The sequence below is a fragment of the Ipomoea triloba genome, chromosome 4 (genome assembly GCF_003576645.1).
Source record: "Ipomoea triloba cultivar NCNSP0323 chromosome 4, ASM357664v1".
Lineage (NCBI taxonomy): Eukaryota > Viridiplantae > Streptophyta > Magnoliopsida > Solanales > Convolvulaceae > Ipomoea > Ipomoea triloba.
Window position 1 is genome coordinate 5,172,173 of NC_044919.1, and position 24,948 is coordinate 5,197,120.

The following is a 24,948-nucleotide window of genomic DNA, read 5'->3' on the forward strand; positions in this document are numbered from 1 at the left end:
ATATATATATATATATATATATATATATATATATATATATATATATATATATATATATATATGGATGAATTCGGGTGCGGGATGCTCCCAGGTGCAGTCATACGGTAAGATCTGAGCCGTTGATCAAATCTAGATCAACGGCTCAAATCAATGAAATGTTTTTTTTTTAAAGCCTATCTGGAAGAAAGAAATATAAGCTAAAAATGGCGCACCTTAAATAATACAAAGACGCACCTAAAGTATTAAAATGTCACACATTAAGTTTTGTTCTTGAGGGTCTGAGCCAGGGGTCTGGCAGATCCCTCAGTTCAAAAGTTTTGTTCTTGAGGGTCTGAGTTAGGGGTTTGGCAGGCCCCTCAGTTTAAAAGTAGTTTTGTTCTTGAGGGTCTGATGAACTAGGGGTCTGGGAGGCCGACCCATGACTTAGACCCCTTAGTTCAAAAGGGAGAAGGGTGGCGGGCAAGGATTGTCCTTTGAAGAAGAAACATGACGCATCTTAAGCAAAAGACCTACGCATGCACTAAGTTTGAGCCATATGAAAAATAACAAATAGCCACCGTTTTTTTTTTTGTTTTTTTGTTTAACATTGTTAATCCTGGATGTTGATTTTGGCAAGATCAATGGCTCTCCTCTCACCGCACAACTGCACCTAAGAAGCTTTACCGTGCGAACTGAATTATATATATATAATCAAATGATAACCACCTTCAGGACACACAACTACATGTACTGCATCATTACGTAGTGAATCATATATATTACAAATTAGATTACGAAAAACTTTAATTATGTACCTAGATGAAATTTTTTTTGATAAACATAATGTGTAATGGTGAGAGAGACAACTTTTTTATATTTATAAGATATTTTTAACCTCACATCAAAAATGATAAATACTTAATTGAATAAATTTGGTAGATTTTCAGTCACTTGGAAAAAAGAACCTCACCTCCCCTGTTTAGCATTTATTTTTATTAATATCATGGAATGCGATTATCATTGACCCGAATTTTTATAAGTTAAAAATTACACTAAACGTAAGAATAATTTTCACACCTTTTAAATTCTCATGAAAGTTCAAACTTTTCTGGTTACCAAATATCCCAAAAATATTTTCTGAGTAATTTACATGACAGAGTCATGTGAGACGGTGAGAGCTAACCTGTAATTGCTGGAAAAAGTTGATACATACTTACCTACTTCTAGGACATAAATCATAAATTGTTGATAGGGACAAGAATCACAATATGATTTGATAATGTGAATTTTGAACCTACTGGAGTACTGGTACACATTAGAGAACTTGCCAAACATTTTCACAATGACTAAATATTTCAAAGTCTACCGTATAATCTTATTTTATAGTTTCTATTTTCTAACCTTGTTTGGTAATCGGGTATTACCGATTAATTATATTGATTATGTTAGTAATTAATTGTTAGTTGATTGTCATAATTAATTTAATCAGTTAGTAATATTAATTGTTTGTAAAAAATTATTTTATAAAATTAACTATTAATTTTAGCTGATAAAATATAAAATAACTTTTAAGAACATAACTTTATTTTATAATAATAATTTATGAACTATTAATAATTACATATAAATAAAAAATTTTAATAATTATTTTTATAAAATAAAAATAAAATTTAAAGAATATTTAATAAAAGATATTTTTTCCACTATTCTTAATAAACAAAAATATTAAAATTTAAAATAAAATATGTAGATTAAAATAAAAAGTTCATCAAATGAGAAAAAGTAATCCTATAATTTGATAAGAAAAGTAACGGTATGAAATAAAATTCATAATTTGTCCCAAAAGGTCAAGTGAAAACCTACTCAAAGTAGCATTTTTTCTTCCTACAACTTTTCACATGAAAATAACAACAACAACAACAACAACAACAACAACAACAATCACGCTATATGCCTATACTTTTATCACTCATAAACCAACAAAAAAAAAAAAACTAATGTATAAGATTTTGTCACATTATGGAGTGGTTGGTTTGTGAGTGATACAATAAAAGTATGGAGCTTTGATTGTTTTAATAATAATAATAACAATAATAATAATAATAATAATAATAATAAAAGGTTTATTGGCCAAATAAAAATTCAAATCTTTATTCCTCATTCCCCTGTGGTAATTAAATATATCCAAAGCTTTAAAACATGATAATTTAATGCCAAATATTTAATTTGTATCATGTGACAAATATTTCCAATCATAATATTTAACCGTAAGAAATATTTTCTTTATTTAAATATTAATTTATGTCTATAATGTTTGGACATGCATGTATGCGCGCGTATATATAGTGGAGTTTACATGAAACTAAGATTTTAGGTAAAAAGAGTTCACATGAAAGTAAAGTTTTAGGTAATTAAAAAGTGCATATATACTAATGCAAACTATTGATCCGGGACAATCAACGACTCTGAAGAAGTAAGGGAACAATATGAGTGACAGTTTGACCAATATTATAAACTTTTAAAAGATAAAAGTGCACTGAACAAATTTTTTTTTAAAAAAATACATCCAATATTGAGTAAAAGTGCAACCGTCTTTCAAACTTTTTAAATCAATTTGTTGATGGGTACTAAATTTCAAAAAAGAATATTTTTAAAAAGTTCATCTTATTAATTATATATATTTATAAAAATTAATCTTTTCGAACTAGAAAATTAATTTTAAAACTCAAACATAGAAAAGAACATACTACTCAACACTACTACACACGAGCTGAGCCAAAACAATTTTCATGTAACATCTTCTTAGCCAAAAGTCCTTTATCTAATATATATCTGTTTGGAAGAAAACATAGATATGACATCATCTAAGATTTCGTCACCATTGGACTAAAGTAATCTTAACATAGCAACATATTAAATTCATCACCTACATTATTTTTCATTTTCTGAATTTTGGTGGAAACTTTTTAGGAATAAAAGTAAAATATAACTAGCCACTTAATTACATGTAAAATGTGGTTAAGTCATTCAACTAAAAAAAGAAGAAGAAGAAGGTGTAACTAACCTCTTGAACAAGTCAAATTTATACAATCAAACCAAATTCCCTAGTTCTTCACTTCTTCCAATTACTTTGACAGAAAATACTACATGGACTCCTAAATTATACTCCCTACTTTTACTTCCTCACACAAAAGTTTGATGTTGACACTTTTCTTGGGACCCACAGGATGAAGATAACTAACCTATCATATCTTGCCATGTCAGGAAGTACAAGTGAGGGAGTATAAAATGGGAGTGCATGCAGTAGAACTCAAACTTGGCCATGCATGTACCTTTAGTGTCAACCTAAAAGTCATAAATTAATGTACTAACAATTAAAAGGTCGAATTCATTGTACTTTCATAGTTGATAGATAAAAATGATCATTCTTCATAACCTAGTGGTGTGGTTGAGTGGAAAGGACTTATCCATCCTTAACCAAACGCCAATGGTTTGATCCTTGACTTTAGGTATGGAGCAACCTTAAACCTTCAAGCCAGCTGCCCCACACTGGTACACCCAAAAAATTTGATCACTTTCCATCTATTTAAGCATTTAAGTTAAATAAGGAAAGTAACAATAATTGACCGGAGTCAACCAAAGCATTAAAATTTTGTTTGATAATCCAAATTTTTCAGTTTTGTCGGACTATATACGGGACCCCGTGAATCCGCCTCAAGCCCATGAAAAGGTAAATCAAACTAATTTAGTTTTAAGACTTCACACCATTCCAAATTCAAACCTTCAATGTTTATGACAGGAATCGAACTCACATCATATACCGCTGAAAGCAAGTATTAAGTGAAACTTATCATTCACTAGATCAATGTCTTGGGTTAAGTATTTTCAAAAAAAAAAAAAAAAAAATGTCTTGGGGGTTAAGTTGTAGCCTAACGCATTATCTTTGATCGGGTAGATATCCACTAGTACTACGTTTCCAACACGGTAGAATACGTACAAAAATGTTGTATGGCATTTTCTTCCAAGTATCTTGGAAACGCTAATAATGGACTAAAGTATTTTCCAGCGTAACGTGGAAGTGAAGGTGACATGATGAGAAGATAAGATGAAAATGACGGTAGGATGGATGCAACTGGGTCGTCATCTTCAATCTATATGTACTACGTACTTGTTTCATATAATGTATTACAGATTACTTGTTCTATAAAAAAACAAATATTAGTAAATATCTAATACTTTTATTAAAAATATTATACTTGTTAACTTATACAAAACTAAAAAAAATTAAATAATTTTCTTTAAAAAGTATTACTATACATTCTCATATATATATATATTCATGCATGAAATAATCTCACCCAAGATTGATTGTTATATTAATAACTATCTATTAGAGCAGCTTGTTAAGATTTATTTAGAACCCGTGTATAGAAAACAATTGAAATATATATATATATATACTTCATTTGAAAAAAAAATATTCCCGCAACTCTTTCGAGGCAATCAAGTTCCCATTAAAACTCCACTCATACATTCCGAACTTTTCAAATTTTCCAGAACATACAAGCTACGAAATTTGGAGCCCAAACAAGTACGTGTTATCTATCAACATATCATTTCCTAATTAAGCAATTCTTCAATTCTCAACCCATTGCAAAAACGAGCTTTGAGAGTTTGAGGTGAAGAGAACTGAAGAAGCTCAAGCTCAGACACGTACCATTTGGAGTTTCTGGAGCTTTTGGAGTTAACATATTATGGACATTCAATTATTAAATTATTTATTTGTAAATAAATTAAAAGCACATAATATGTTAACTACAAGATACATAATATGTTAAAATGCATATTATGTGTTTGCAGTTAATATATTATATGCATTCAATTTATTTACATTCACATAATCGATTAACTGCAGTCACATGATATGTTAACTGCAAATATATAATCTGAATGTCATTTTAGATCAAGGTCTACATCTATTGTGGAACCTTGATGTATGATATAATTTGTCAAGGTGAAGGACAAATTATAATGTAGACCATAATTTATATTAGAAAGTAGATCACACCATATTTCGCTTAGAAAATAGAAATGAAGCTTTTGGAGCCAACTTAATGGTTGAGTGGTTGCTTTCCTATTACTGGTTGTCATGCTGGTGAGATGATTTACAGTGCATAGCAATGATCTTAAATATATATAATGGCACTGGCAGCGATACTGAGGAATTTGATCGGAATCGTTGAGATGCTGTTATCGGGCGTCGTGATTCCTCAAGTGACTGCGAGTCAGTCGGCTCCGACACAACTATTGTACGTAATAGGTATGGGTTTCCATTGAGCTAGTGTTAATGATCTTTTAATCAAAGCAATTTCGTGGTGCAGCCAAAGTGTTTGATTGTTTGCTTGAAAGAAATTAAGCATCAAACATGTCATCAGTTGTCAAGGGATTTTTGTTTGCACTGATCCTTATGTTCATTGTAATATCATTTGTTGGTTCACTCGTTCCCATTAGCTAGTCCATAACTATCCTATAATTCTTTTATTCATTTTAGAACCATCAAAATTACAAATGCAGATAGTGATGCACCTCAAATCATCCAAGAAATCCCGTCCACCTCTCTTCATCATTTTTCTACTATTATTGTTAACGATATCAAAGGAACCCTGAATTCTCATCATTTGTGTTTCTCTTCTGTTAATATGCCTGTGAAAAGTGTTGCCTGTGAAAAGTGTTGCCCATGCTCTAGCTAGGAAAGCGGTTTATCTATGTAAGTGTGTTGTGTGATTCTCTTCTCCCCTCATGTTTGTACTGACCTCTTGAGGTCTACTTTGGCTGATTAAACAAATCCTTTCCTTTTCCAAAAATAAAAAATAAAAATTTGCAAATGCAGATTAGATAACAAAACACACCCCCCATTATTGTTTTATGTTAATTATTGATAACCCAAATTGCTGCTCTGACTTTTAATTGCCTGCTTCAGTTTATTTGTCTTGTTTGCTTATGATCTCTCTGCAGTTTTTTCTTTGCTTTCATTACCATTTTGAATAGTTAAAATTAGCCAAGAGAAACTTCTCTAAAAATCCGAAATAGGAAAAAGGAACGTTCTTATTCACATTGAAACAACATACATTATTCTAAAAGACAAGCAATAATAACAATACATTTTTTTCAATAATACTGCAATTCTTAAATTTAATACATGCATCAAAGACTAACTAAATGATAATCATGAACACATACTATATTGTAACAGAGTCAATAGTACTAAAAAAAAAAAAAAAAAAACCAAATGGTAATCATATTACAAGAATTTCAAGTTCTTCAATTTGAGATAACTAAATATTGGTCTTTCTGGAACAGGGAAGCACTTGATGAGCCAGCCAATAGGCCAAGATGCAGCTGCTAGTCCTATGCAGACTCCCCACTGCCCCCAATTCAACCTCTCTGTATCAGCAAACTTTTTAAGAAACTCCACCATCATTACCTGAAGAACAATAGTTATGCCAATAATCCCCATAAACAACTTGTTCTTGTGTATCCCCTGGAAGACATTCCTCTTCTCCAGCTCACGCGCATTGAACTCATTGAACACTTGGCAAAAAACGAAAGTGTTGAAGATTAAAGTGTCATTTACCTTTGAACTCACCCCGAAAATTGACTCACCTCTAAACTGTAAGATTAGGAGGATAGATATCTGATATAAAGCCTGAGCTAGAAGATTCCTCCACATAATATTGGTGATTAGTGGTTCTGTTCTTCCCACAGGTGGCTTCTTCATGAGCTCCTTTGTTGGTTTTTCTGTCGCAAGTGCTAATGCTCCTAGAGTATCCATAATCAGATTGACCCATAGTAGCTGAACTGCTGTGAGGGGAACTTCTCCGGCTGAAACTGCCGCTACAAAGTTGATCACGAGGGCTGCTACATTGACTGTGAGTTGAAACTGAATGAACTTTTGGATATTGTTGTACACGCATCTTCCCCATTTCAGAACAGTGGCTACCGAGGCAAAGTTATCATCCAGGATCACAATATCTGAACTCTCTTTAGCTACTTCTGTGCCCTGGATTCCCATTGAAAGCCCTATATCAGCTTCTTTTAAAGCTGGTGCATCATTGGTACCATCACCTGTGACCGCAACTATGTGGCCTTTCTTTCTCAGACACTGCACCATTAGAAGCTTGTCAAGTGGAGAGGATCTTGCCATGACACAGATTTTTTCAACTCTCTCCATCCGCTGTTCTTCTGTGAGGTTTCGAAATTCGCTTCCTTCTATGACTGCTCCTTCTTCTACTGCTTGATTATACTGCAAAATTCCGCACTCTGTTGCTATAGCCTTTGCAGTGAAGATATTGTCTCCAGTGATCATCTTGATGTTTACGCCAGCATACTGACAATCTTCCACAGCTTTCTTCACACCAGCTCTGCATGGGTCTTTGAGGCCAACAAACCCCAAAAGGGTCAAGCCACTCTCTGGTATTTTCTCATGTATTTCACCATCTTCAGGGTTGGTTTCTGAAACCTGTTTATGGGCAAATGCAATGCATCTCAGACTGCTAGCTGCCATACCTTGGATTATTTGGTAGAATTTCTCTCTCTCGTGATATGTTATAGCTTTATGTTTCCCTTCATTGTCGCAGAAGTGAGAACACATTCCAAGAATCATCTCGGGAGCTCCTTTCCAGTGAGCATGAGTTGTTCCATCAGGAATCTTCTTCATCAAAACCCCGCTTCTCTTTTTCTCTGAATTGAATGCTTGCACATGAAGAATGGTACTATTCCTTTTTGTTTCCTCCATATCCATCTTGAGTTGCAGAACAGCCCATGAGAGAATTGCTTTCTCTGTAGGACTACCTGAGAATTCAAAACTCGTAGTATTAGGGGACCTGAAAACACTACCTGTTGTGTTGAGGCTAACCCCTTGGTGAAGCAAATCAAGAACTCTGACTGCAATTAAATTGTGATCCTTCCCCTCCATGGATTCTTTGCCTAACCAAAACTTGGTTACAGTCATGCGATTCTGAGTGAGTGTTCCGGTTTTGTCTGTACAAATGGTTGTAGCAGAACCCATTGTCTCGCAGGCGGAGAGTTTCCTCACCATCGCTTTATCACTCATCATTCTCTTCATTGAATAAGCAAGAGTAAGAGTCACGGCCAAGGGCAATCCTTCTGGGATTGCGACGACTACTATTGTAACAGCAGCAGCAATGATTCCCACCACAGAGTTAATCACATCATCAGCCTTTGTTTTGCTGCCATTGAACTCTTTATTCCCATTATCATCCTTGGTATGTCCTGTAAAATATCGTACCAACAAGACAACCAGTACTAGGAAAGCAACTGCTAAACCGACCTTACCAATGGAGGTAGTAAGCTTGTTGAGCCTCGCCTGGAGGGGTGTTTCCTCACTAGAACTGCTACTGATTTTGCTCATCATCTCGCCCCAAGCCGTGTTCATTCCAACTGAGGTAACAAGCATCTTACCATATCCATCTACAACTTTTGTGCCTGAAATTAAGAATGGATTTTGGTTGTGGTTCACCTCCACATAATCGCTCTCCCCTGTCATGCTAGATTCATCAACTTGCAAGGAATGCCCTTCGACAAGCAAACCATCCGCGGGGATCTGATCTCCAGTCTTCAACCAAACAAGGTCTCCAACAACAACTTCAAATATTGAAATATATTTTCGTCGCCCACTCCTGACAACCTCAACCTGGATGTTGCTGCTTATTTTGGATAATTTCTCGAATTGTCTACTCTGCCTGAAATCACTTATGGCTGAAACGGATATTACAAGAAAGACAGCAACAAAAATACTCCCCCCATCATACCATCCTTCTTTTGCTCCATCCTCTTTCATGCCAAATGCAAGAGACAATGCAGCACACACCAATAGTATAATGATGGTGGGATCTTTGAACATATCCCAAACAAATTGGAACAAACTCTTCGTTGGTGGCCTCGGGTAAGTGTTCCTTCCATACACTTCATTTCTACGTGAAATATCTTCTGTATCGCCATTAATTCCATTCTGTAAATTACTTCCAATACAAGTTGCTATACTTTCAATGCCACCAATATTATCAAGATTTTTAAGGCTTTTCTCCCCAACTAGCTTAGCAAGACTCGACTGATCAAGTTTAGAGGATAAATGGTTTTCTTGTACTTTATCAGTGATAAGTTTTTCATTATCAGACTGTATAAGTGACACTTTGTTAATGTTTTTGGAATCTTTATTATTTCTTACGACATAATTTTCCTTAAAATAACAAAGTAGTACCTTACAACACATGATTTTAACCATTGCCCTATGCCATTTCTTTTTGCTAACAGACAACCTCAAGTTTGCACTGAGGTTGATCACAACAAAGTCCATGCACTTAGAGTTTCTTTGAGGTTTCGTCGACATCATATCCATTTAAAGTAAATTAGGACAAATACTTAACTGGAACAACAGATAATATATGTGTGGATAGTGTATTGACTGAGCTCGATTGTAAGTCTTCTTGAATTGTATCCTGGATAATTCAGTCTGTTAAGAAATGTTGAAATAGGTATATATGGACAAACAACTAAACATGTTTAGTAATGTAATTATATTACCTTAGCTTTATGATAATCTGGAAGGGGCGAACTGCAGCACCAAGAAACCCAAGAAATGGGTCACGAATATATATACTATACAAGTGATACGATGAAAAAGATTTTTATTTTTTTTTTATTTTTTTGGCGAAATATGTAACGAGTGAAGGGGGGGAATTGGTGTGTGAGTCCTGGGGCAAACCAGCATAATATATAACATATGCAGCGTGGTCCTTAAGATTGCGAGTGGACATTACTGATAAATTAAGTTTCATTTTTGTCAAAAGTTACCGCTACATTTACATTTGTTTATTATGACTATTTGCATCTATTTCCTTTTAATTAGTTGACTTTAGTCGACGAAAATAATGTTTTGGCGATTCTTCGTATATAAGCATATAATTTGTACTTTTGTAAGTGGAAAGATGTTTGCAGTTGCATGGAAATTTCTTGGAAATTTTGGGTGCATTATTACTCGACAACATTTTTCATACAGCTGATGAATGCTTTTATCGTTATCCTCCTTTTCTAAAAAACGGTGTATGAGAGTCAACATCTTTGATTTACGTGTTCCCGTGTATGCGATCCGATCTGAATAAAGTTTCATTTCATAAAAAGCAACAACTTGTGTAAGACCGTGAGTCGTGTCGGATTAACATAATTTGAATGGTGATTAGTATTATGAGTTGATCTTTGGTTGGTTTTTATAATCCAAATTATGTTGACCTGGCCAGTCTTACAAATTGAGATCTGAGACAGTCTCACTAGGGGTGGAAATAGACTAGGCCGAGCCGAGCTTTAGAAATTTAGGCCTGTGCCTGCTATGGAAATCTAGAGCCTGAGCCTAGGCATGGGCCTGCATGTAGGCTTTTTTTTAGGCTCAAGCCTGAGCTTACAATTGGCCTGACTTGGTCTGAAGCCTTTTTAAAAGCCTATTTAACATATAGGCTTTTAAAAAGGCTTCAAAATAGATAATAAATAGGCTTTGTTGAGCCTATTTAAGGCTCCAATTTTAAACCTTTTAAAGTATACCTGTAAAAAATTTACAAAAAATACCTAAGTTTAATTGTATTATTATTTGTTATCCTATATAATATCATAAATAATAAACAATTAACTCACATAATTAAGTTGCGATATTTCATTAAATATTATAACAGTAAGAACAGTTAATAAAAAAAATTAAACAATAAGAATACATACAGCATGATTAGCAACAATATTTATAGTTGAATCATAATTTAGAATGAGATTTTGGAGGTGGAGGGTTAGAGTTTGGTAATTATATATACTTGCGATTCTATTGTAAATATAAAAATATATATTAGGTATAAAATAGAACACACACACACACACACACACACACACACACACACACACATATATATATATATATATATATATATATATATATATATATATATATATATATATATATATGCCAGGCCCATAGGCCTGAAGACCGAGCCTAGTATATATAGGTCTAGCCTATTTAGTTTAATAGGCTTTTGAAATTGGCTCAAGCCTGGCCTTTTTACTAAACGAGCTAGGCCTAACTAGACTTTAATTAGGCTGGGTCATAGGCCCATACAAGGGGTTTGGCCTATTCCCACCCCTAGGTCTCACACAAGTGTGCCCCTTTTATAAAAAATGTAACTTTTAAATCAAAATATAATATTTAAAAGTTACATAGTTATTTATGAGAAAAAGTGTAATACTAATTACGCATAAATTAATTGATTATTAGTTATGTGGAAAAACATAATACTTATGAGGAAAAAATTGTAATAGTAATCATAGATAAATTATATTGATTATTAATTATAAATAAAAGTGCAATACTTATTAGGAAAAATGTGATACTTTTAGAAAAATGTAATACATTTTAGGGTCCATTTCAAAGCATGAGAAATATTTTTCGGAAAATTACTCATTTTCAGGAAAATATTTTAAGTTTGTGTTTGGCTGGATGTCAGAAAATTATCTTTTTTCTGTTTAATTGGCTGAAAGTTAAGAAATTGCATTTTTTCTGTTTGGTCCATTTTCCTGAAAATGAATATATTATTTGTTATAATAATAATGATAATGATAATAATAATAATATGTGGTGATGGTGGTTGATGAAGCCTCTTAAACCTTCGTGAAGTGCTTGACCTCCTCAATGACGATGCCATAGGATGACACCGAGAACGAGTCAACCTCGACCATTCTATCGTAGTCCCCGATCGGAACGTTATGGTTGTCTGAGTCCGACATTATCCCTCTAAGAGGGAAGGATGCTTAGAAAAGAGCCTAACCGAGATTAAGGCCGAGAATTTAAAAGGAAGGAAGAGAACTCGAGAAAGAGAACTTACTAAATGATAACGGGCAGAATCTTTGATTGGTTGAAACTGTGTTCGGAAAGAGTTTAGTGCGCGGCTTGAGTAAGTAGTTTAGGAGGCTCTCAAATTCGCGCTAAGCGAAGTGAAAATTTTGGCCCATCATCAAGCCCTATTTATAGAGAAACGAAGTGGAAAAATTTTAAAATTCAGAACGAATCCCCAGACACCTACTCACGGTGCGACACGTGGTGAGAAAACTGGCGGGAGCAATGATCCGCACGGTACACCGTAAGCCAGCGTTGCACACAATCTCGGCTCGCTCGAGAACCTTAGACGTTGATTCGAATCGAGCCTTATAGCCCAAAACCCTTGAAACGCAGCCCTACCTTGGGGCAAGGGCTAGGAGCTACTTGATAAGGAATATATCCCGGGTCTACCTACCCTTAGGTATTGGTACTAGGGATGGCAACGGGGCGGGGAGTATACTACAAGGGATTTGAGATCCCCGACCCCGGTCAACCCAATAGTCAAAGTTTCAAATTATTTAAAAAAAAAAAATTAAAATCCATATTGATGTGAATCCCTAACAAATACTAAGCAGAATGAAATAGCATCTGATAGTGTTTATGTGTTTAGCATCAGTTAAGCAAAATGAAATAGCATCTGGTAGTGTTTTTGTGTTTAGCATCTGGTTGTGTTAACTGTTAACATTTAGTAAATGTGGAAAAACACTATCTAGAAGACTAGAACCCAACCAAAAGCATAAGAAATGTGATAAATGTTTGTACTCATTCAAGAATTCAATACATGAAGGCATCCTGAAAGTCAAGACACACTGAGTTCTTAGTAAACAAGCTAGAGTACAATAAGAGTGTATAAAACATCCTGATATGAAGCCCAAACCAAAACTAAGCATAACAAAGTTGCATATATTATTCTGATTAATAAACTGATAACTCATTATTTATTATTATTATTATTATTATTATTATTATTATTATATATTAAATTATTCGGGGACGGGGCGGGGCGGGGAGGGGTATCCCCATCCCCGTCCCCGTCCCCGACGGGGAATTTCACAAATTTCCCGTCCCCGTCCCCGATCCCCGAAATTTTCCCTGATCCCCGTCCCCGTTCCCGACGGGGACGGGGATCCCAGTCGGGGACGGGGCACATTGCCATCCCTAATTGGTACCTGATCGGATCCGACTCCATCCATAGAGATGATCATTTTCCGACAGTGTCCGACCTCCCGAGGGTATTCACCCGACCCGACCTAAAGGCAAGCTAAGGCTCCTTCTTAGCTTAGTAAGCTGTTGCTCGAAGACCTTTAGGCTCAGTTCTGACCCGGAAATCCCGACATGTGTCTCCTTCAACCTCCTATAAATACCACATTCAATGCTTGTGGAAGCGACCTTTTGCCTCCCAACTTGTGTTCATTTAGGGGGTGTTTGGTTGGATGGAAAATTTTTTCCATGAAGTGAAGGAAAATGTGTTTTTCCGTTGTTTGGTTGGATGGAAAATGTTTTCCATTAGAACTTGAGTTTCCAAAAGTGAAGGAAAACAAATTCTTTGTTAGGAGTTGGTATTTTGTTTTCCAAGGGGTTTGGGAAGAAAGTATTGAGCAATTGGACAACTTTACCCTCATCAAAATAATATAATTTATTATCACTGTACTATTAATTGTTAAGGGCATATTTGTCTTTATATTCATAATTCCTTACCATTCCAAATCTAACCAAACAATGAAATCTATTTTTCTGGTGTTTTCCATGGAATTTGAATTCCATTTCCTTCAAATATTTTCCAGCAAACCAAACGGGCTGTTATAGATCCTTTCTCAACCTACTGAAACACAAAGAGTCAATACCGTCCCACCGAAGCTTACACCCATGACCTCCCATTTGGGAGAGTCACTTCGTGCCACTAGACTACAGGTTCAATGGTAGCCCATGTTATACATACGCAGATGTTTTAATTTGGAGGCAAGACCCTGGGTTTGGATAAATATAATATATTAGTTAAGGGAAAAATGAAAATTTTCATCTTCCAATTATATATATTGTCAATTTTTGTTTCACAATTGTTTGTGAAATGATTTTTTTCATCTCTTAGTTATATTATCATTGAATTTTATTTTTTATTTTTTATTTTTTTAAAAAAGCCACTCTGTATGCTGTTGAAGGATAAGAAGAAACACTTCTTAGATAATTGAGAGATAAAAACTTATTACAATATACTCTCTCTGTTGCATTTTACCTATCATGTTAATCATTTGGTTAAATCAATTCTTTCTTTTTTTGTTTATTTTTTTTAATATTTAAAACTATTTTAAAATTTAAAATTTTGTGTTTAATAATACTTTTAATGTAGTTTCTAAATATATAAATTTTATACACTAATCAGCTTTATGATTTTAAGTAAAAAGGAAAATAATCAGTTTTGCCCTTAAATTATAAAGAAATTATATTTTCAATCGCTCAATTATGTATGTTGCTACTTTTTGTCGCTCAATTGTCTATATATAATTTTATGCAATTAAGCCTCTCATTGTTAAAAGTTAAAATTCAATCTGTCAATTTTTCCTAATGTTAGTTGATTTGGTCTTCGTTTACTTTGTTGTTAAAATTCATTCAATTTAAGTGTGTGACTATTTCCTCTGAAAGTGACCATTCAATTTAAGTGTGGGACCATTTCCTCTGAAAATGACTTAGATAACGTAAGTTTTTATATATAAAAATAAAATAATTAAAAAAAAAACTTTCAATGAGTTTGCTCTTAGAACAACTATATATGTAGTTAAACCAAAAGTTTTTTTTTTTTTTTTTTTTTCTGTCAAGCCTAGCTATAAAGATAAAGGGAGAAAGTAAAAATAAAAAAAATTAATTGATAGTGACGACTCGCCCAACGGGCACGATTCATCGGCTGAACGTAACTTTGTGCCAACCTTTTTCTTTTTTCTTTTTTTTCTAAATATTACTGACTTTGTTATAATGTATTATCTATCTATACATATCTTTTAATCCTTTAGCCGTTAGAACCGATTTTTTCTTTTAATTGCTCCAAAACCCCAGACAAAATCCACCTAACAATCCATAATGTTTGGTCATACATGAATGCCATGCAACGACTGTATCTCATGTCGTATACGGAAAAGGAAATCAAATATTATTATAAGTATTATTTGCATAATTGCATGTAAATGTACAATATTGTTTACTATCTCAAATGTTTAATTATTAAATTGCATTGCATTGCATGTTTCAGTTTTTAAATGTCCCTTCCACTTAATTAATTCATCAACACTTGTTAGTTAATTAAATTAAGTCATGTTAATAACGTGTAGTTGTGCACATACATTAGTCTTTTTTAAAAATAAAATTCAATGGTCATTTTTATGATAAATTGCAACGAATTTTCTCAGCTAGGGACTAGGGTACGTGGATGGGGCTGTACATGCTTTTAATTTATCACCAAAACAATTTCCAAGTAATTTACCAGCATTGAATCATGTGATCAGCTAACTTGTGATTGCTGCAATTGTCAGCTTTGTAGGTCACCAATTATGATCCACCACTTTCCAAACATTTTCCCAAAGGATTCATCCTCGGAATTTTTACATATGTGATCCGGAAAAAGAAATAGAAAGAGAAAAAGAAATATCAAAAATTTGTAAAAATTAAAAAAAATATATATTAAAAAATATATTTACGTGTCCGCCTGGGCACGAAAGTTGTGCCTCACGCATGGTGAGGCGCATCTCTCCTCTTCAGTGGTGGGTCTCACATTTATAAAAAAATCACAAATTAACAGGAGGACCTTTAGCCAAACACCTTGTGATTTAGTGACACCCGGTTGCACCCTCACATGGGAGGGGGTGGGTTTGAAGCCTCAGTGGAGGCGATATTGACTATACAGATACTACATTGTAATAGAGTTAATAGTACCCAAAAAAACAGGAGGACCTTTGGCATTTTTTTTCTTCCATCTCTCTCTTTCATGGTTGCAAAATATTTCTCAAAGCCCGTGATAAATGCACTATTGGGGAAGCCCTAATGTATTCAAGTGAAGTAATTTTACATTACTTTTTTTTTTTTTGAAACAAATTTTACATTACTTATTATTATGTATTAACTGTATTTTGATTGTTTAATAAAAGGTAGTAATCATTATTTTTATTTATTTTTTCTTTATCTAATAAAATTTAAACATTTGATAGAATGAAGTTATGCTTCATGGAGTACATCTACAATTTTCCTTATGAACAATGAATCTACAACTTTTTTAAAAGAAATCATTTTAGATTTAGTACTCTAACTATCACTCATTTTATTGTTTTACAAATATCCTTTACTCAATAGATCATTTTAACATCAACTACATAACAACTTTCAACTTTTAAGTTTTAATTTTTAATTAACTTTCCAACTTGTTTTCCCAAAAAAAAAAAAAAAAAAAAAAAAAAGAAATCAACTTTCCAACTAGCATTACAACTAAGTATGCCAAACACTTTAAATCATAAATAAACTATCATCTCCATTTATAAATAGAGAAGAATAAAATAAACTCTTATTTAAATTATTTTTTCACATCAGGCCGGTTCTGAGCATGTCTAACATGAGCAACCGCACATGACTCTCAATTTTTAGGGGCCCCATCTTTTAAAAAAAAAATTATATGTATATATAGTTTACAAAATTTTAGGCTAAGAAGCTAAGTGCATGGAGATTTGGCCAATTTGTGATAAGGTGAAATTGAGCCCAATTGATAATTGCTTTAAAAACTCAAAAAAAAAAAAAAAAGTGTGTATGTGTGTGTGTATATTACAAAGAAAATTGCCACTGAATTAGAAATTGAGCCAGTGTTTTATCAAAAGCAAAAAATTGGTAGAAAAAAATAATTTGATGAGAGTGTTGATGACATTTCATTATCACCAAAAGAATCTTTTAGCGTTCATTATTTTTTATACATTGTAGATCAAACTATTAGTTCATTGACTCAGAGGTTTGAGCAATATGAAGTATACGATCGAAGAAACTTTTAGTTTTTTTTTTTGTTTAGTTATGACAAGTTATAATCGATGGCTGATATAGATTTGAAGTCTTGTTGCATTTGTTTATAAGTAGCTCTTAAGAGAGATGAACAATGTGGTGATATTGATGGAAATGAATTGTATTTTGAGCTAAAATTGCTTAGAGAGATTTTATCGAAAGAAAAGATAGAGGCAGTGAGTATATTGAATTCAGTGAAATAGATGTGTTGTTTTTCAAATGCTACTATTGCATATCGAATATTATTGACAGTCTCAATTATTATTGTCTCTGCAAAAAGGAGTTTTTCAAAGTTGAAATTGTTAAAATCTTACTTATGATCAAGCCACATACATATAAGCCAAGTGAGACGGGTCGGGTTTGGGGTCATAAAAACCAAATAAAGACCCATAATACTAACTGTGACCCAAATTATGTTACCTGAACCGTCTCAGAGATTGAGATCCGTGAGATACTCTCACACAAATTTTTGCCTTTAACTTTATTCTTTCTTCATTGCTCACCTAAGTTGTTAATTGTGACTTCAATATTTCTAGATTAAGTACTCTTAGTTATATTTATTGTTAATTGTGACTTCAATATTTCTAGATTAAGTACTCTTAGTTATATTTATTAACCCAACTGTTTGAATTGTGATGATTTAAGGCTAATAAATTTAAGGCTTATCGGTTGGAAAACCTCAAATATTTATTCTTTGTGATAATTATATTCGAATGTTTAGCACTCAGTATAAACATTTGTATTTTGACAAATATATTCAATTAAAAATTAATTTTATTCTCCTTATTTATATATATTAATTGGTGGCTATATTTGAATAGAAATTTAGAAAAATGGTCAAATACATCCCTAAACTTTATATGAAAAGTCAATTAGAACCTTAAATTTTTAAAAGTTATAATTAAACCTATCAACTTGTTATTTCATGCATTTAGACTCAACAACTGGTGTTTTTTTTTTTTTTTTTTTTTTTTTTTTTTTTTTTTTGTGAGAGACTCAACAACTGGTTAATTACTTGTAAATTGTAATAGTAGGTAAGTTACGTTGTTGATGTGACATTTTTCAAGTAAATAATAAATATATATATAGCATGGCAGCAATGGTTGTCGCTGCCATCTTTTTTTTTTTATATTAATTTATTTTTATTATTTATTTGAAAAAAATACTACGTCATTACATGTAATTTACTTGTTGTTGGATTTAAATACACGAAAATAACAAGTTAATAAGTTTAGTTACAAATTTTAAAAGTTTAGGTGCTTAATTGACTTCTTGTATAAAGTTCATGAGTATATTTAACCATTTTCTCTAAAAATCTCTATTTATATAGTTAGAATGTTGCTTAGAAATGTTTAATTTGAAATTTCTAGTTGTATGAAGTAGACATTTTCTCACCAATAAACCTAAATTAAAACTATTTAAGGTAGGATACGACATAATTTGAGGTTTCGTCACACCACCTATCAGAATTTAAGTGGAAACTTTATTAACAGGGTTTTGTTGTTTTTTGAGTTTTATTATTATTATTATTTTTAGACTATGAAAATTTCTAAGTCTTCGTTTTCAAAACATAATTCTTTTACGTAACTCTTATTACTAAAATAGTTTTTTTTTTTTTAGTCCATTCAATCTCTTAGCAAATATGTCAAAAACTTTGCAATTAAGTTGCAGAAAATTGGCATGCGAAAGTGATCAAGTATTTCACTATTTTGAGTAGACTCCCAATTTGAGCAAGTCAAATTAGATTTAAGTTCTCTTGTTGAGGTGATGATGATTTCTTTTATTTATACGCTCAAAATATATAATAGGTAAATATTTAATTTATGAAATCTACTTGTAAAGTTGAATTTGGCTTGACCTGTGGTCTCGCATCTTGTGTTTACCAAACATTCTCTCATGAGTTTTAAGGTAACTGCATTCTCATGACCCAAACTCGAGACTTTTCATTAAATTAGATGAAACTGACCTCATCAGATTAAGTTGGAAAAAATCCACGTCATCTTATTCTCATCTTATCCACTCCTATAGATATGTCATCCTCCCTTACTATAGTGATGGAAGGTTTGGCAAAGCTTGTGTCACAATTTAATTGACCTGCGTCAACCAAATTAAAGCAGGATATCGATGGACATCTCCAACACGGCAATAGTGCATGCATCTTCAATTCCCTGTGGAGAATGTAGAAAATATCTTAGGCCATGTTTGGTTCGCATGAAAAAGTTTTCCATGGGAAGTAGGTTCCCATAAATCAAAGAAATTGGTCTTTTCCAAGGTTTGGTTGATTGGAATTTGTTTTCCAATGGAAGTATAGTTCTGCATTTCTCAGGAAAACAAAATCTGTGGGGAAAGGTGGTTTTTTTTTTTCCGTTGCAGGTGGGAAGAAAAATTCTGGTTTTAGGACTAATTTACCCATGTACTTCTCTCTTAATTACATACATATAAATGGCAAATCTAGGGTTATTTCTTGCTCCCTTCTACCGTTTCCTCATTCTCTTTTCTTTCGGCCGTTTATTGCTTTCTTCTCTGTTCTTCCCATCGGTGCCTTCTTCTTTCTTCTCGCGTCTTTCTTCCTCTTTTTTCAACACCATAGTCCATAGTTCAAGCACTATAGCCATTTTACCGTAGCAAGAGCCTTGGGTAAGTGATTTCTTCTAACATCTTTGTTTTTTTTTTTTAATTCCACTTTGTATTTTATTTGTGGATAGATTAAAGATTACTTGGTTAAAGATTGCTTAAAATACTTAGGTGAGCAGAATCTGTGTTGTTTGTTTATTTGCTTAAATATATATATATATATATATATATTTGTGTATGTAATGTGTATTTATATACTGTACGTACAGTATGTATATATGAAGTATGCTTTTATTTGTGAAAGTATAATTAATTGGATTTTGATGTGTGTAGTGTTTTTGGTTAATTAAAAGCCAACGTCTGAAAGAAGGAAGGGATAAAAGCTAATTTGCAGTATTGTTAGGAAATCTGCAGTAGTGTACATACTGTACGTAATCTATGCATCTTGCTTCATACTATTTTATTTGGCCTAATTATGCACAAAATACCAATCCAATCATGTTTTTTTCCTAATTAATGCAGTCATGGCTCGTTTGGGTATAACTAGAATTGCTGAAAGAAGAAAAAGGATTGTGGCTGCTTTGACTGTTTTTTTAGAGATGTATACTGCTGTTAGTGCTTTAGTACTTTTAATGGCATTAACAACATCTCTCAATAGTTACTGCAGATTCTTTGCTTGGTGCTGCCATGATGTTGAGTGAGAAGTTGGAATCGGTAGGAGACAAAATAAGTAAAAGTCTTGGAACTGAATTGACTCTTCAACAAAAAATTGAGCAATTAGAGGGTAAGTTGAGTGAGATTGAGGGGCTGGAATATGATGACAAGTTTATGGCTTTGATCAAGCTTCCTGAATATCCAAATCAAATGCTTGTATTTTTTAGTCTTGCAGCGGACCAAAGGCTTGAATGGGTGAAAAGGTTCCTTGCTACATATTGAACATGTTTGTGGTAAGGAGTCTTGCAACGGACCAAAGGCTGATGCATTGTTGTTTTTGTTGTCAAGTTAGAAAGTATCATATTGTAAGTATGAAGCTGGCTATGTAAAAATATGATGTTAGCTTATTTTTTTGGAAACTAAAAAGGATGAACTTGTTAACTTGAATATCATGTGTATTTTGTAATATTTTGAAACTTGTTTGTTATAATATTATGGTATTCTGCAACATTAGTATAATGTGTATCTTAATTTTGTCTTGTTTATTTATTTATTTATTTTTTCTTATTCTTCTTTTTTCAAAGCATATTTAACACCCACTAATAATAATAATAATAATAATAATAATAATAGGGGCATTTAGGTCTTTATACACATTATTCCTTACCATTCTAAATCCAACCAAACAACAGAATTTATCTTCCCAGCAACTTCTTTTCCACCAACCAAACAACATAATTTATCTTCCTGGTAACTACTTTTCCACAGAATTTCACTTCCACTTCCCTTCAAATATTTTCCGCGAACCAAACGTGCCCTTATTTTTTGTTCCAAGTATCTTGGAATATAATTGAGCATCATTATCGGTGCATATTTCTTGGATAATGTCAGTGTATGAACTTGGCTTTAATCTTGTGAACTGATGTAGAAGTTTTTTTGAGATGAAATATATCTTCTGCTAATTTAGGGCACTTCGCGCCCCAACGGGCGCGTCCACACGCTGAAGTCCACACGCGCCCGCTGGGGCGAGTCAGCTGGCGGCCACTCTGACTTTACCTTTACTTTTTTTTTTTTTTGCAAATGTCAGATTCTTTTTGTTTCAATTTTCTTATTTTCTAATTTTTTTTAATCACCTCTTATTTTCTCTTTCCTAATCACACCTACAAAAACTCCTCACGAACCGTGAAAAAACTCCACTGATAAGGATGCTCTAGGAAAGTAAAGATTATATTTCTCCAACTTAACGTGGAAGTGAAGTGAAGTGAAGGTGACATGCATGAGTAGAGAATACGGCGATGAAGAAGTTACGATGGATAATGCAACTGCCGTCATCTTCGATCTATATATTTTCTCCATCTCTCATTTTAATCAGTTTTCATAATTGAAAGATGTGTTCCGTCTTAACTACTAATAGTTAGATTATATATGCATTTATATATATTTATGTGGGTTGTAATCTCTTTTTTTTTTATATATATATGGGGTGACGTGGGGGTTCGAACTCATGCTATCAAATTGAAGAATGTTGTAATCCGTCATAACTAAAAGTTTAAATTGATAGTTGAACAACACGTTTATTATTTTTAAATAATATTTTAATTCATTCGTCACCAATAATTATTGTACGTGTATGTGTCTTGTGTTTTGGATTTTTGTGTCTTGTGTTATGAAATTTTGTACCTTTAGAGTATATGAATTATGTACCTAAAATATATTAGTAGTTGTGTAATACACAATGTATTGTGTGTTTTATGTTATGAATTTGTCTTGTACTGTACTGTGAAATTATGCGCCTATAGAACATAAAGTCTTTACCTAAATCAGATTTAAAAACAAGTAAATATATAACATGTGTATGTGCCTTGTGTTATGAATTTTTTTATCATGTATTATAAAATTCTATACCTTAAGAATGAATTTTATACCTCGAATATATTAATATTTGTGTAGAAGCATTAAAAACAGAAAATTGCAAAATCTGTTAAAATTTAAATATCAAAAGGATGTTGTTTCAATACAGGGTTAATAATATTATGTGAACTCACGATATAAATTGCCAGAATTCCTAAATCAGCTACTTTAGACTTACCAGAATTAGAGCACTTGAAGGGTTTCATTATGATGTTAAAGGCCCATACATGTTGTTATTAGGGTTACAAGATGGAAAGTCCAAAGGCCCATATAGTCTCGTCATCTTTGCAGTTTTTCAAGGCAATATGGGCATAGTGGACCATGGTCCAAAAACGATATCGTTTAAAGAAATGGCTGCCGTCACATATTAACGGAACTCCGTAAATGAAACTATAGTTCATCTCAAATGATATTACCTCACATTTGTTTTTGTATTATCAAATGAAACTGTAGTTATATCAAAATGAAACTGTAGTTGCGTTGAAAAAAAAACTGTAGTGTATATAAATGAAATTGAATAACAGTTTCACATATTTGAGTGTATATTGTCTAATGAAATTGTAGTTATATCGAAATGATATTGTAGTTGTGTTGAAATGAAACTGTAATGTATTATAAAAGAAACTGTAGTTGCGTTGAAAGGAAACTGAATAATAATTTCACATATTTGAGTGTATAATGTCAAATGAAACTGTAGTTGGGTTGAAAGGAAACTGAATAATAGTTTCACATATTTGAGTGTATAATGTCGAATGAAACTGTAGTTATATCGAAAAGAAACCGTAGTTGTGTTGAAAGGAAACTGCAGTGTATATAAAATGAAACCGACATACTGAGTTAAGGCACAGAACGGATGTCGTTTCTGCCATTTCTTTTCATTAATCAAAACGACGTCGTTTTGATGCATGGACTACCATGCATTGTGTTATATTTAGAAAAAGTATATTATTTTAATACTGAAAATACATTATTTTCTATAATGTACATTTAGTATACAAATAATATACTTTTCGTATATTAAAAATGTACCTTTTTAATGGTCCACACATTACGAGGGATTAAATTTGTGACCTCTCACTTGAAAGGGCCACAACTATGCCACTTGACCACAAGGTCTTTGGCACAAAGAAAGGATCTTATTAGAGCTCTTGTTTCTTATCATACCATCCTTCAAATCACGATAAAATGATATGTGGCAACCCCAACTAAGTTGATCGAACAATTTGTTTAATAATTATAAAATTTTAAGTCTCGGCTCTAGGTAGAAGTTATGTATTAGTCTTATTGGGTTGAGTCAGTTAATTATGAACAACTTAAACTGATTTACCTCCTTGTAATCCTTTATTGACTAAAGTCACTTTACCTAAAACGCACTTTTCGATAGCTGCGGACTTTCTGTAAGGCAAAGATAACTTGACATGTATTTGGTAGGTGACTAGGTTATATACTTTTCTTGATTAAAATTATTTTTTAATGTTCATTTTGTGATATTACATCATCTTTTACATTTCTCTTTTTTTTTCTTTTTTTTTTTTTGCTATTATTAATTCATGACATAATTCATCAATTAATGAGTAGTTAATAAATGATATCATGTATTACTTTTTATAATGGACATGAAACACAATTCTAATGGAAGTAGATTATTTTATCAAATACTTCTATAGTTCTATTGCCTAATAGTCACATTAATATTTGAAATTTTTTTGTTTGGTTAGTGTAGAACCCATGCATATACGTGATGATCTCTTCAAATTTTGATACTTTATTTAAATTTTGACTTGATCCGTTAGTATGGACTTGTTTTTTGTGATATAAAAATTATTGTGTAGATAGAAATACAAAGGAGCAACAAGGGGAAGACGCTTCAATTCATAGAACGAATAGTAAGTATGTGATTGGATAGTTGCTAATATATATTAAACACTTGACTTTTTATTGATTGTCGATTATATTGGAGTAATATGATCACATTTCTTGTAATTTTTATGTTAACGTTGAGCGGGGTGGTGTTGTTTTCATGTATTTAAATAAAATAAAATAAAACATTTCTCAATGGCGGTGGTGGAATGAATATTATCATTGAGGCATTCCATATTCTTGTGCAATTTGGTCTAATCATTTCATTAACTAATTTATTTATACAGTGAACCCCACCAAACCTTCATTGTTTAACATTCCCATTTCTCTGATTGACAAAAATAAAAGGCAAAAAGGGTCCATCTTACTCACTAAACTACAATAAAACAAGGCATAAATTTCTCAAGAAAATGACTGAAATGATGAGTCTGCCACCATCAAAGCTCAATCCCACCAACTCTTTCATTGGAATAAGCCTTTAACACCAAGAAATGTTGATCAATAGACCCACCTCTTAACAAAAGCATATTGTGACCCGCAAAACTAGGCCAATTGATTCAACCGATCATCTTAAAGTCTTGTTCCAGTGTGAGAGTTTGAATCCCATTGAAAACCTGATCCAGGATCATGGAAAGAAAGACCTTAACCGATCAGAGGAGATAAAGACCCCTTGATCAATATACCTAGGGATTGATGATGCAACTCGTGATTTATCTCCTATAAGGATTCTCGGGGATTAGGGTTAACACTGATACCTAAGGTATTAAAAGAAAAAAAAGCATATTGCAACTATGATTGTCTAGCCAAGTACCAATTGATCTGTGCTGGCTTGATTGGCTATTATATGCACAAAAACCTTTTTGTAAAGCCAAAAATGTAGAGCCAAACAAATCATTTCTGTCATTCATGGGACTCATATTCCTCTCCCAACTTGATTTCATAATTAGCACCAATGGTTGTTTGGTGTATGTGAGCCATAGCTGCTGGTGGGCGCCTTTCGCGCCTCATCTCCTCGA

General features: G+C 32.8%; 1 protein-coding gene and 1 long non-coding RNA gene across 3 annotated transcripts; one reads left to right on the forward strand and one right to left on the reverse strand.

The window, feature by feature from the left end:
* Positions 1 to 6,066: 6,066 nt before the first annotated feature.
* LOC116016533 (putative calcium-transporting ATPase 13, plasma membrane-type) lies at positions 6,067 to 9,753 on the reverse strand. Its single transcript, XM_031256842.1, has 2 exons — positions 9,583 to 9,753; positions 6,067 to 9,497 (listed from the first exon to the last, which is right to left on the reverse strand). Exon 2 carries the CDS (start codon positions 9,395 to 9,397, stop codon positions 6,281 to 6,283), a length of 3,117 nt encoding a protein of 1,038 aa, XP_031112702.1. The 5' UTR covers positions 9,398 to 9,497; positions 9,583 to 9,753; the 3' UTR covers positions 6,067 to 6,280.
* A 9,309-nt stretch (positions 9,754 to 19,062) lies between these two features.
* On the forward strand, positions 19,063 to 20,671 carry LOC116017287. 2 transcript variants are annotated; one of them, XR_004097868.1, is made up of 2 exons: positions 19,063 to 19,570; positions 20,166 to 20,671. It is a non-coding gene; the product is annotated as an uncharacterized LOC116017287 (long non-coding RNA). The 2 variants fall into 2 exon arrangements; XR_004097867.1 differs by having other exon boundaries at positions 20,175 to 20,671.
* The last annotated feature ends 4,277 nt before the right edge of the window (positions 20,672 to 24,948 follow it).

Coding starts and splice junctions, on each gene's coding strand:
- LOC116016533 (XM_031256842.1), bottom strand. CDS start 9,397: ATGGATATGATGTCGACGAAACCTCAAAGAAACTCTAAGTGCATGGAC.